Here is a 13522-nt window from a genome sequence, read left to right as displayed (position 1 = left end):
CTGGACAGTGATAAACACATGTCTACAAAGTTGAACATTTTGACTGTGACGCCCCATTAACTTTGAATCCAGGCTCTATCGCCAATACAGTAGGTGTTTGACTGCATTCTCAGGGCTGCTCAGTGTGATTACAGTAGCAAGTCAGCTGCCCTGAAGGTGCTTGGTGACATGGAAGGGACATACCCATCCTCAGGCTCTTTCGTCCTCATCCATCAGGTGATAGCTGATGAAAGGACTCAATAGTCAAATGCATGCGTGTCAAGTATGTTTTCCAGTCTTTTTTTAGTTGAAGGCACAGCAGAGCAGCATGTGGTAGATCTGGGTCACAGTACATGTGATTGATTTGGGTCACAGTACATGTGGTAGATCTGGGTCACAGTACATGTGATTGATTTGGGTCACAGTACATGTGGTTGATTTGGGTCACATTATTTTTTCCTTCCTGTTCCTGTTTCCATTCTCTCCTCTAAATGGTAACTGGTTAGAACGATTAATAATGTTCCTTTAAAAATGACATTGCACAGAATTCATAGTTTACTCACCTCTTATTTTACCACTACATCCCTGCTCATCATGGCTAGCAAGAGGCTGACCGAAGGGGGCAGGTTGTGGGCACAGCCCACCACAGGTGAACACAACACACACACACTTGATGCACAGCAATTACAAAGGACAGTGAGGGGACACCGCTATCAGCTTGAGGCCCGGACTGCCCACCATTCTAGCAAGTCAAATTCCTTGATCACATTTCATATATGGACTTTCCATTATCAGCATCATAGTTGGCCCCACAAGACTTCCTTTTTAACATTCCATATGTTATCTTAATGCAGAGTAAGTAGATTGGGGCCCAAATAGAACGTTCAATCAAGGGTCTATATGGGAAAAAAAAGACCTTGGCAATAAACGATTCTGATTCTGATTAATTAATTAAACACACTTTTGCTTTGTGAGCAAACATATTTATTATTATATAAGTAAGGGACAAGAGCAGAATAGTAAAAATAAGGTTGAGGTTGTGTGTGGAATGTGGATGTGTCTCTCAGTGGGGGTGTGGCTGGCCGTGAACCCTGAATCTGTAGACGCAGGAGTACTCAGGGTTCCCCCAGTTACTGAGAACCCTCAACTGCACCGCACCATACACATCCTTCACAGAGTCCTGAGAGAGAGAGAGAGAGTTAACTATCGAAGAGATGTTGTTGGGGTCCAGTAATAAAGATGGCGGATAGTGTCCAGGCTTCTGATGATGTCTCACCAGCAGCTCAAAGGTCTGGATGGGCTCGCCATCAGAGTCATACGTGAATCTACCCAGGTACTTCCCTTCCTCCTGCTCATCAAAGCCACTCAGGCCCTGGGAGAGGACATGGAAGCAAACAACACACACACAACACACACACACACACACACACACACATGTGGCATTTATTCACCACATAAATCACTAATGCTTTTGAAACATGGGCATCCATCCATGTCTTTGACCCATATGTTGTAGACTCACGTAAACGGCGAACTCTCGCGGGGCGCTGTCGATGTGACCGGTGGGGGAGAGGCTCTTGGGGATGTGCTCCAAGGTGACGTTGTGTAATGCGCACGGGGAGGGACAGGGTGATGGTGAGGAACCCCTCACTGCCTTTAAACGCCCAGCACTTCCCAGGATGCATCTCAGGCTGACACACACACACACATATACATGCTGAAAATAAATCAAACTGTGTGTGTATGAATGTGTGTGTGTGTGTGAGCATGTGAGTGTGTACGCATTCATAAATAGGTGTGTTACCTGTATAACAGTGCGTGGACCCTCTGAAGCATACCACAGTGGCACCCCAAACAGGCTGTAACATGGAGACCTGGTGCGGTATGTTTCTGAGCACCGGGACCCAATCACACCAGCACCTACACACACACACACACACACAAACACACATGCGCACACAAAGACATGCAAACACACACACATGCACACACAAAGATATGCGCACACAAAGACAGACACACACACACACACACACATGTGCACACAAAGACATGCACACACAAAGACACACACACACATGCACGCACAAAGACATGCAAAAAAGTCTAACAGACTATATAAGACAACACCTAAATGCCCGACTGTACGTGTACGGATGCAGTCTAAGCACTGAACAGAAGACGCCGCCAAATGTTGTGTATTTGCTCGTGTGAAACTGGATGTAAAATACAACACTGATCCATTAGATGTTAGAAGCGCAGATACGCACGACCATACGGCCGTGTACAGCAAAGTTGTTTCCAAAGAAGTATCTTTGTTGCTTAAGCACACACATTATACTGTACATGCACACATACACACACACACTATATGGGGATCTTTACCTAAAGACTCCAGAGCGTAGTCAGCCATGCCAGTTCCATCTGCTTTATAGAGGCTCAATGCTCTCTGAACAATCTCATGGACATCCTGATACACACACACACACACACAGAATAAATAACCAACATTTTGTAATCTGTTGTTTGTACTGTTTTTGTTAGTAATTTGTCAGCGACCAAAATGGCCGCTCACCTTGACCGTGATGGCTCCAAGTCCCTCCTTCTGCAGGCTCTCTCCCACAGTCCTCCACATGTCACTGCCTTCCTTGTGTGCTACTTCAGTCAAATGCCTGAGCAACCTCTTCTCCAGAGCCTCCAGCGCCCTCTGCAGTTCAGGACTAAGAACGACGCTTCCTGTATCCTGACCAAGTCCCGCCCGGAGCTCTCTCTTCAGCCAATCAGTGAGCTCCTTCTTCAGCTAATTAGAACAGATTAATGCATGTTAATTAGTGATGGGCAAATGAAGCTTTGGTGAAGCACTGAACCACTTTGAACAATTGATTCAAAAATGTGTTCATTACTCGAAGCTTCAGTAACAGCGACCTCTCCTGGTGAAAAGCCAAGACTGCATCTAAATTATCCCAGCTAGATAGTGGACAGGAAGCTTTACTAGTGAAATATATATCTAGTGCACGCACCTAACCACCCCACCCCCACACATACGTAGTGCACATGAATAATAATGGGATATCATTCTTTATACAAATAAAGATTGATCAGGAGCCATCAGAATAAAGTTTTCCCACATCTCTTTTACATTGTAATAGAAATAAATCGATACGAACAAACTATGCTCGTCACAGTAGAGGCTATAAACCAAACGCAATGTTGTGCATTGTTAAGTGTTTATGCTTTGAGTGCGCTACAATTCAGACTAGAAACGAGGCCGTGCCAGTTGCAGTGGCAGCACGATTGGTTCACGAGGTGGTGGCGCTGCGAACCACTCAGGTGATTCTTTCAGAGAATGAAGTAGTTTCTGCTTCGGACGTCATATTTCACGTGATTTTTCCGTAGCAAAGCAACCTTCGGAGCAGTGGTTCAAATGGAATTGTAGTTACTGGTTTGAAGCACATATCGAAGCTTCAGTGTCAGACTGCCATCACTAATGTTAATGCATGACTGTTGCTCTGTGTGTGTGTGTGTGGTGTGTGTGTAAATGGTAAATGGACTGCATTTATATAGTGCTTTTTTCATCTCCTCTGAGCACCCAAAGCGCTTTACAATGCCATGCCTCATATTCACCCATTCACACACACACACCGATGGCAATGCAAGGCGCCAACCTGCTCATCGGGAGTACTAAGGTTAAGTGTCTTGCTCAAGGACACATTGACAGGGTCAGGAGAAGTTGGGCTCGAACCGGCAACCTTCCATTTGCTGGACGACTCCTCTACTGTCCATGCGTGCGTGTGTGTGTGTGTGCGTGCGTCGCGTCTGTGTGTGATAGACACCTGAGCATTGGTGTGATCTTGGGCATCCAGACGTTGTTCCAGATTTATCTGGCCAGTTCTGAGATACGACACACTGTCCTTGAGATCAGTAACCTTTTTGGCCACACCAGTGACCTCTTCAGTCACCCAAGTCTGCCGGAGAAGGTCGTAGCTGAGGAGACAAGGTCATGAGGTTAGGGCCGGTCAGAAAGTTAAATCATGCATGGCCATGTTTATATTATGTAAGGTGTCAAATTAATAATATATGTTCACCTGTAACACAAGGTGACATATTCAAATACAGTTTCACACACATACAGCATACACACACACACACACACACACACACACAAATAATTGAGTGTCCATGGACAATTGCAAAAAACTCACTTTTTTGTCACATCTTTAATGTTAGCCATTTCTCCTCCAAGAATCTATGATAAAAGAAGAAGAAAAGATATGTGCATGAGAAGAGAAGAGAATGCAATATATTACACGTTCCACTACTCCTTTTGCATTCCAAACTCAGTTTGTTGTGCTGTTCACCAGAGATCCTCACCTCAGACATGTGTCTGTGTCTCTCTCCATCCTTCTGCAGAAGGCCGATCTCTCGCTACATGAGGATGAGAAGGAGGCTCAATGTAGTGCTCTGGTGTGACTTTGAATTAGATGGCTTTCTATTCTGACATGTTAGAGATTTACAAACACACTCTCACACACACACACACACAACACACACACACACCTTAACATCTTTTAGTTCTCGAGTCCAGCTGTCCTTCCATCTGGCCTCTCCTTGGTTGATGCGGTCCAGGACTTCCTTACGGAACACGTTGAAATCCGTCACGATCCTTGGGTCCTGCAGCAGAGACACAATCAGCAGAGTTAAATTCCTCTCCTCACGTCAGCAGCAGCAAACTCTGGCTGACTGTGGCTCAGATCTGGCCTGGATCTGGCCCACATCAGGACCACATCTGGTCCAGTCAGCTGGTATCTGGGGGGTTTGGTTCTGCTGGCAGACCCACCGTGTTTATGCCGAGGGTAGACGTGCTGTATCCAGGCAAGGCAGGTTCAGCAACATTCAGGAGAGAGGTGAGAGCAGGATAATAAAACCAATAGCCTGCAAACACACACACACACACACACATGCAGGCATTAGCTGACTACAATGATCTCATCTGGATTTCATACCCAGGAATTGACGTTATATACACTGCAAAAACTGCTTATCTAACAAAATCTAACCAAGTGTTATTAATCTTATATCAAGATAAAAAAAACTAGTTGGTATTGTTTTCAGTATAAAGAGACTTACCTAGCGCTTTCTTGTGAAATCATTTGACTTAATTTTAAAAATATTTGACTTATTTTAAGACATCTCATCTTGAAAACAAGCAAATTTGTCTGCCAGTGCGTTAAGCAAATTTGTCTGCCAGTGCGTTGAGCAAATTTGTCTTGATAAGACTCCTTAAAATAAGTTAAAGTCTTCTTAAATTAAGTCAAAATGATCTTTTGAGAGGGCGCTAGGTAAATCTTTTCATACTAAAAACAATACCAAATAGATTTTTTAATCTTAATATAAGATCAATAACACTTGGTTAGAATTCATTTTTTGCAGTGTATGGTTGGTTCAGTTTTTATGTATGTACATTATATCTCAGGTTAGTAAACTAATCTCATGGACATCGGTTACTAGATACTCAGGGACTCACCAGTAGCAATAAGGGTCAAAGTCAGAACAGTCAGTGCCGGCTTCCTCAAGTGCTGGCCACAACTAGAACAGAATGGACAGAGGAAGGTGTGGTCTTTTAAATCCACAAGATGTCTCCATACACACACAGCAGGTGAAACAGCACGTCTCCTACACACTGACTTTTACTGGCGGCTCAGACTGAGCTGCTGTTGGGGTGTGTGAAGGGCCGTACCTGCTGAGAAGCAGCACATCCCTGAGGAGGCCAAAGAAGTTGCAGCAGAGCAGGGCTAGACCAGCGAACAGCACTGAGACCACACACACACACACACACACACACACACACACACATACACACACAAGAGGGAGTTCAAGGTTAGCAGACAGGGAATGAGAATGTAGTCATGATGAGGGTTGTTATGGTGAGTTTTGTCATGGTGTGTCTTGGTATGGTCAGCTGAAGTATGAATAAGGTAGACTACCTTGTGTGAAACTTGTGTCCACAGACTCAGCATCACCAGAGAACATCCTAGAAGAACCTGAAATTGAGAGAATGGATTAATGTAGATATATGTCATACACTCAGACGCACACACGCACACACACACACACACACACACACACACTCACTGGTGCGCTGGCTCCTGCTCAGAAGCCTGCTCCTCTTCCTCCAGGTGGGGGCCAGGTCGGCCTCACACCCTTCTGAGGACGAGTATCCAGAGGTCACGCACGACTGGTCCAGCAGGGTGCGCCCAGAGCTGCAGCTGCCGCCGGTGCCAGTTGGCTCAGATGGACACAGAAGGCCAGAGGAGCGAGACACAGAGGGCGCACTGAAGCGGGAGGCGGGGCTAATGTACTGGCTCTGGCTCTGAGTGGCTGCCTTCAGGGCAGAAGCCACACCTGGGGGAGGGGTTACACACATAGCGAAGTTAAACATTTACAGAATGTTGTTAAAGCAATGGTTCGGAGTAATTTCACCCTAGGGTCCTTTGCAGTAGACCCCGAGCCAAACACCCTCCCAGAACCTTTTTTCCCTTGGTCGAACCCTGGTCGAGTAGCGCTGTCAGAAACTAGTGACGTTCTGCAGTCGTAATGGAACCAACTTTTATCTCGTAAATAATGTAACGTCAGCGCACAAGACGTTGTTAGCGTTTTCCCACGCAGGGCATGCTGGGATACGGGAGCGAACATTTGGGGGGTTTATGTCTGTGTTTCTCCTTAGTTTTAAGTTTAATGTTAGCGTCTTTATTGCAACATGTTTCCCTTTTAGTTCTCCCTCGTGTGTGATCCTTTTTGTGTGGGGGGCTGCGTCCTCCCCTGTATGTGTAGTGTGTGTGTGTACTTGAGGTGCTCTGTGTGTTTTATGTTCTGTGTCTGTGTCCCTACTCTCGTTCTCAGCTAATAAACCTTTTGATTGGACAACTGTGTGTGTCACTATCAAATCGTTACATTGGTGTCAGAAGTGACTTTCGAACATGGTTTCTGCTCAGCGAGAGAACCTGGGAGTGGGAGGCCCACGCATGAGGATCCGGAGAGAGCAATTGTAAGGGCTGCTAAAGAGCTTGAGGCCTTCTTTCGTTCCTGCCGCCAGAGGAGAGGAGCTGTCGCCTGGATCTGCCTGCTGCCGTGGGAGGAGATCTTGCCGGAAGAGGGGCCTGAAGAAGCTTTCGCGGAGAAGACGACGGTGCGCCGGACGGTTCGAGGTGGGAGCTGGCGGTGGCCGCGACACGTGAGCAGAGCCGAGGGAGAGCGGCGGAGGTTCCTGGACGGTTGGCGGAGACGCTGAGGGCAGCAAACTCGACGGAAAGGCCCTCTGAACTTTAAAACTTTTGGGTGCGTGTGAGAGGCACCGTGCTGTGTGGGCGCCCGTTCTAGTTGGCCTGTTGGCCGGCGCCTTTAAAAAAAAAAAAAAAAAAAGTTCGTTGTGTGGAGTTCGATAGCATGGCCACCTCAGGGTCGTGCCTTCGCTGAGGCCGCGAGGGAGTGGAACGGGCCGGGAGCAGAGCAGGACGGCTCTGCGAGGAGGCAACACGAGGAGGACGCCCGAAGGCGGTATGGCTGCAGCGGGAGAGCTCAGCGCGGTCCAGTTGCTGCGGAGTCGGTGCCTGTCTGTCCTGGTCAGTGAATCGACGGAGCGGAGCGGCGTTGGTACAGCTACATCTGACCCCCCTCGAACCCCAGTGCTTGGTACAGTGTCGACGGTTGGAAAGGCCACCTAGGGCGCTACTCGACCAGGGGTCGACCAAGGGAAAAAAGGTTCTGGGAGGGTGTTTGGCTCAGGGTCATGGTGCAAAGGACCCTAGGGTGAAATTACTCCGAACCATCGCTTTAAATGAAGAGGTGAAGCAGCATTTCTTGTCCCAACTTCTTTTGAAACATGTTGCTGTCATGCATATGTGTGTGTGTGTGTGTGTGTGTGCAGACATGCCGAGTCGCATATTGATAGCGGCTCCCTGACGCCCGAAAATCTCCCGGAATCTATAGTGAGCGATCAAGAGCGCGCATGCGAGACCGTGTGTGCATCTGAGTGTAGTGCGCACACAACGGGAGAGAGAGAGAGGGGTGGTGCGTGTGTGCCTGAGTGCATCCAAAACAGAGAGCATCCCGATTGGCCTGTTTCGCTAAATCAACCAATCATTTTTCAGTGTAGGCGGGCTTTTATCTCTTTTCTCCCGAACTTAATCAGTTCAGTGTACAGGAACAGGAGCGTCATGGCAGAGTCAGTGCCTCAAAAAAACGAAAATGTAAGACCCATTTCAAAGTGTAGGCTATTGTCTCATAAGAGTAAAAAATAACGCTGCACTGTGTTCAGTGACTTTAGCATTGCCCATGCAATTGCAAAAGACATGTTGAGGTGAGTTTAACAAGTGTCAATTCATGTGCATATTATTCAGGCCTATACTAGATGGCTATAGTTGCCAAGGCTACATGAAAAGACCAAACTACCAAAATCTACATATTTTATTTTCACAATTTCTATATAGGCCTTCCTTATTTGGTGTACTGACTAGACATTATTGAACATATCTGTATTTAAGTAGGCTAACATTTTTTTTTTTTTTTTTGGGGGTCACTTCTCAAAGACTTACTAGAGGTCAGAGAGCTGAAGAAGAGACAAGGTGCCGCAGCCTGAGAGGCAGTACGCGAGAGGGATGGTGTGGTCGTCTGTGACCGAGAGCCGGTCCTTTTCTTAAACACCCTGTGTGTGTGAGAGAGTTGGGGAGAAGGATTTGGTAAATCATACAGACACACACACACACACACACACACACACACACACACAAGGCCTACACTGTGATCACACACACACACCTGACAGGGCTCTCTCGGTAAGACATATGGTGAGAGCTGCTGCGCTCGTTCATTTCACCGTCATCACGGTAATAACCGCTCGTCAGTAATCTTATACTTCGCCGTGACATGGCTGCAATGGGAGAGAAACACACACATGGACAGATACATTCAGAGTAGCAAAATATTCGATGGCCTAGAACAGCAGTGATGACTTTGTTAAATACGAAATACGACACAAACTTAATCTCATTCTAACCTTAGTTGTCCGATACAAAAGCAATGATCATCTTTCAGAATGTTCGTGGTTTTATATTCTGGTGACATTGTTGTGTCCTGCGCGATTTTACCTGCTATTATGACGAGACAGAGTTCGGCATGATTTCATAAAATTCTATCCATTAGGTTTAGTCAAGATGGCTACATTTCTTTGTAGCCTAAGCTTTGTCATGGCTACCTGTTCTAGTGTCCCTACTATAACCACGAACCTTCACGTCTTTCGGGTTAAAACACTGTTTTACAACCACCAATAGGCTATATTTAAATTGCAAACTTTAAATGACATTTTGTGACATTTGACATTTTATAAGGAATTATAACATTAGGCCTACAACACAGGCCATGTTTCTAAGTGGTGGTGTTTATTTGTAGCTTGCTTGTTCACACTCTCTTTATGTTCTGAAATCGGTTTTTAATTTTGACAAAACATTACACACAGGCTCTTACACAACAATTACACATCAAACACATTTTTATTTGCAAGCGTCTGATTGAAATTTAAACTTTCATTTTATTTTCTACGTTTTAAATTATTACACTACATCATATATTATCATACATATCACATCATACATATCACTACAATGTTTTACATTAATCATTCTGTTATATTTCTTTTTTTATCTACCTGATCGATCTCTTCTTTGTATTTATCATAAATGCTCTTATTTATATAAACACACTGAATTGCCTTTGTGCATGAAATCTGCTGTAAAGTAATTAACCTGTTTTGCCTTTATGTACTTCTTTTAAAGACAAATGTTATAATGACCACTAGATGGAGCAACTTTAGCACTAATCAGCTGGGTATTCCAGAGTTTACACCCGGTATGTGCAAGTATTGTCCTGCTGAGGTTTCTTCAAACATTCAGTTATCTGGACTTCTGCTTGATAGACTGTCTGTTGCTCCACAGAGGTTTGGATGTTTGGATGTTGTGAGTGTGTGTGTGTGTGTGTGTGTGTGTGTGTGTGTGTGTGTGTGTGTGTGTGTGTGTTTTCAAACCGCTAAGGTCATGATAGAATAACAAATCCACATGACTAATAAGGACAAAAGATACTAAATCAAGGACATGAATGTATGTATAAGCATGAGGCGCTTGCAGTGACAGGGCAGGGACTGATCCTGTGTTTTAGTATGCAGCGGTAAGGTGCTCTGTGAGGTGTGTGTCATGGTGGTATAGTGCAAATAAGTTCAACAGTGCAGGGATAAAGTCTAGAGACCAGCATTAAATATGGACAATATAAGAGACCAGCATTAAATATGGACAATACAAGAGACCAGCATTCAATATGGACAATATAAGAGAAAAATGTAGCACAGTAATAATATAACAGTATAATTATATGGACAATATGAGAAAAATGTAAACATAGTAATATAAGAATTACAGCAGCGGTGCAAGGATAGGTTTTAAGTAATAGGGTATCAGCCATTGGTCAAGTATGAAGTTAGAACACAGTCCAGACTGGGGGATGGAGGGAGTGGTTGTGCATGTTGGCTAGTATAGCCACATTTTTCTCCAGCTCTCCTGAGATAAGCTTGATGTCCATCGAAGGCCCAGCTGGCCGGTACTGCGTGTGGGCCAGCTCTGCAGCAAAGACATGCCAGCCTGTGAAGCAGGATGACTGGAGCAGCACACCAGTGCAGACCAGACTCTGAGCACTCATAGCTCCCCGCAGTAGAACTCAGGTAAAAGTGGAGACCCTCTCCTCTGGGTAGACTTCAGGCTCCATCAGGACCCAGTGGCTGGAGTCTGGAAATCATACGCACACACACACACACACACACACACACACACACACACACACACACACACACACACACACACACACACACACACACAACTAACAGAATGGCAAACTTGCGAATTGTGAGGACAATATTTCCTTTGCTGTGATATTCAAATATATATAAGAAATCATTCATTGACAATAAACTTTAAGATTTTCATAATTTGCCAAATTATTAGGCCTACTGAAATATGTAATTAATCTCATAATCTCATTTTATACTATGCACGATACAAAAATGTCTGTAGACATCCATGAAATGGATTCTACGCAACAAAATAGCCTTCAGTAGCATTAAATAAGAAAACTTTTGTAGTGTCAGATTGTTAGGTTTTGCCTGGTTTAATAGTATTATTAGACCTGAGCCATATAAAGGTACCTTTATATGGCTCTGTATTAGGCTATGTCGTTCCATTAGGCTTTTATTTTGAAAGTGGTTTATGCCTCCGGAAATTACGTTCGAAAGCTTGACCACTGACGCGAAAAAAAATAATGGATAGATTTTAGCTTTTAGATCTCTTTTACTGGTTATGGATATTAATCATTCTTTCTGGGTCGCTTGAGAGCGTTTTTTAGATAGTGCGGTCTTAATGTTATATTTACGTAGCCTACCGTTACAATAGGCAATTGGTAAAGAACACAGTAGGAGCGTTTATTTTGATATCGCATTGTGTCAGTCACAAAGATGGAGGGGAATCAAATATGTTCAAGGTAACGTGAATTGAAATGTTATTGCACTCCTAGTAAAATTAGTCTCTTTCGACTACTTTTAGAGCCTAGCAGTGACGTGTAATGTAGGTCTGATTTGGATTCCTTTTTTTCCAACAGAACGTCTAAAATGGATCGACTGAACGAAAGAGTGTCCAAGTTGCTGACAGTAGCGGTGAACGAAGTTCTTGAACTTGTGCGGGAGACTGTGTCGGAATACCAGGAGAAAACCTCTCGAACGCAGAGGGAGAACGAGAGACTCAGGAAGAGAATTCGCAACTCACTGCAGCGCGATAGAGACGGTGAGCGCTGCATTGCGTTGGACTAATGTAAATGTCTCAGCCGGGTATTTTTTTTTTTTAGGGAAGGAATTTTGCGATTATGTGAACTCTCTTTAGCTGGCTTCTCTACGTTGTAACTCGCTTCAGGAGCTGAAGTTATTGTACCCTCGACTGAGCTTAGGCTACTTAATGAAGTGTCCTCTTATGCTGGCTATTTTGGACAAAGCATGAACAGGACGGTAGGCCCACTAGTCTACCATGCTGATTTCTCAGGCTGTTGTAAAGTGTTGTATGTTGGTAGTATGGTGTTGTTTAATGGGTTTTACACAGTAATGACATGCGCATCCTCCACAGCAGGACAGTGTGCACAGCTGAGCCCAGCCCTGGACTGCACCTCTCCTGAGGAGCAACAGCAGCAAGACTGTGAGCCAGCAGCAGCAGCAGCAGCATCAGAATCGGACCTCACCAAGGACGAGCTGGAGCTAACCAAAGTCTACGCCAGTGCGAGGGAGAGGAGCGGGGAGGTATACCATGCGGCGGAACGGAATCATTCCCCTCGGCGGGCGCTCACAGAAACGGCTGGGCAGGAACACGCACCACACGCGCTCGTGAAACTTGAACAGAAACACTCGGCACAGGCGCCAGCGGACTGTGACCCCAGTGTGACCCTGACGCCTGCTGGGGATGGGGCGACCTGTAAACCTGGCTCTGCTCTCACCAGCACCAACCGATCGCTGTGTGTGGCCAACAAGACGAACACCAGGTCAAACAGCACAGGGTTGACCGCGCACAGCCCCACCTGCAGCATCCAAATCTCAAACATATATTCTTTGCGGCAAAGCAACAGCCGTGCGGGACGGAGCTCAACCCAGTCACCTCTGCCTACTCAGGAGGGCTCCATCAAGACAGAGCCAGCGACTAAAGCCATTACAAACCACAAGGAGGCACAGTGTGGCAGCTTTGGCCTCCCTGACGAAATGCGCTCACTGCATAGCAGCTTATCCACTGATGCCCATTCTTTACACTTGAACAACCTCAAAGCTCCTGTGACTCTAGCCACTTCCCCTGATCACCACCAGGGGGCGATGGAAGACGACTTTGGCTTGATGGCTGACTTAAGTTCCACCCAGTCGCAACCATCCACCTCCCAGTCGCACAGCAGCTTCCACTTTGCCTCCAACAACAATAACAGCAGGTTCCAGGTTCCAGTTCCACAGCAGATGGTTCCGAGTTCTGATGTCTGGATAGAGGGTTCTCCCCAGCCGACTCACAGCGCCCCCTCTGGCGAGAGCTACGTGTGCGTGGTGTGCGGCGAGACGTACGGCAGCCTGGTGGAGCTGCGCGTGCACGAGCGTGGCCACCCGGGCTCCAAGCAGCACGTGTGCACGCTGTGCGGACGCTCGTTCAGCGGCTCAGGCGACCTGAACAAGCACCTGCGCGTGCACACCGGCGAGAAGCCCTACCACTGCGGCTACTGCGGCAAGAGCTTCCGGCGCGCCCGATCACCACCCGACGACGCATGCGCTGTCCCACGTCCGGCAGAAGCCGACGCGTGGCGCTGTCTCGCGCCAGAGTTTCAGCGTCAACAGCTCGCTGCAGAAACACAAGCTCAGGCACACCGGGGAAAAGCCGTGCGAATGCCGCGTGTGCGGGAAGATGTTCAGACTCTCTTCTCAGCTGAAGAGGCATGA

At 46.3% G+C, this 13522-nt stretch overlaps 2 protein-coding genes across 2 annotated transcripts; one reads left to right on the top strand and one right to left on the bottom strand.

Annotated features, from left to right (window-relative positions):
* Positions 1 to 957: 957 nt before the first annotated feature.
* LOC125287754 (SUN domain-containing protein 2-like) lies at positions 958 to 9179 on the bottom strand. The gene is given in 19 exon segments (XM_048233773.1): positions 958 to 1159; positions 1256 to 1351; positions 1502 to 1579; positions 1581 to 1670; positions 1784 to 1899; positions 2365 to 2449; positions 2555 to 2779; positions 3813 to 3963; positions 4182 to 4225; positions 4351 to 4404; positions 4537 to 4650; positions 4817 to 4911; positions 5504 to 5565; positions 5717 to 5789; positions 5964 to 6020; positions 6112 to 6381; positions 8571 to 8680; positions 8794 to 8905; positions 9032 to 9179. Coding segments are annotated over 18 exon segments (1947 nt in total). The 5' UTR covers positions 8904 to 8905; positions 9032 to 9179; the 3' UTR covers positions 958 to 1042.
* Positions 9180 to 11302: 2123 nt separating this feature from the next.
* Positions 11303 to 13522, top strand: LOC125287191 (zinc finger protein 90-like). Its single transcript, XM_048232754.1, has 3 exons — positions 11303 to 11553; positions 11671 to 11852; positions 12186 to 13522. Exons 1-3 carry the CDS (start codon positions 11528 to 11530, stop codon positions 13520 to 13522), a joined length of 1545 nt encoding a protein of 514 aa, XP_048088711.1. The 5' UTR covers positions 11303 to 11527.

The sequence above is a fragment of the Alosa alosa genome, chromosome 22 (assembly GCF_017589495.1).
Source record: "Alosa alosa isolate M-15738 ecotype Scorff River chromosome 22, AALO_Geno_1.1, whole genome shotgun sequence".
Taxonomy (NCBI): Eukaryota; Metazoa; Chordata; class Actinopteri; order Clupeiformes; family Clupeidae; genus Alosa; species Alosa alosa.
This window is presented reverse-complemented; position numbering and strand designations above follow the sequence as displayed.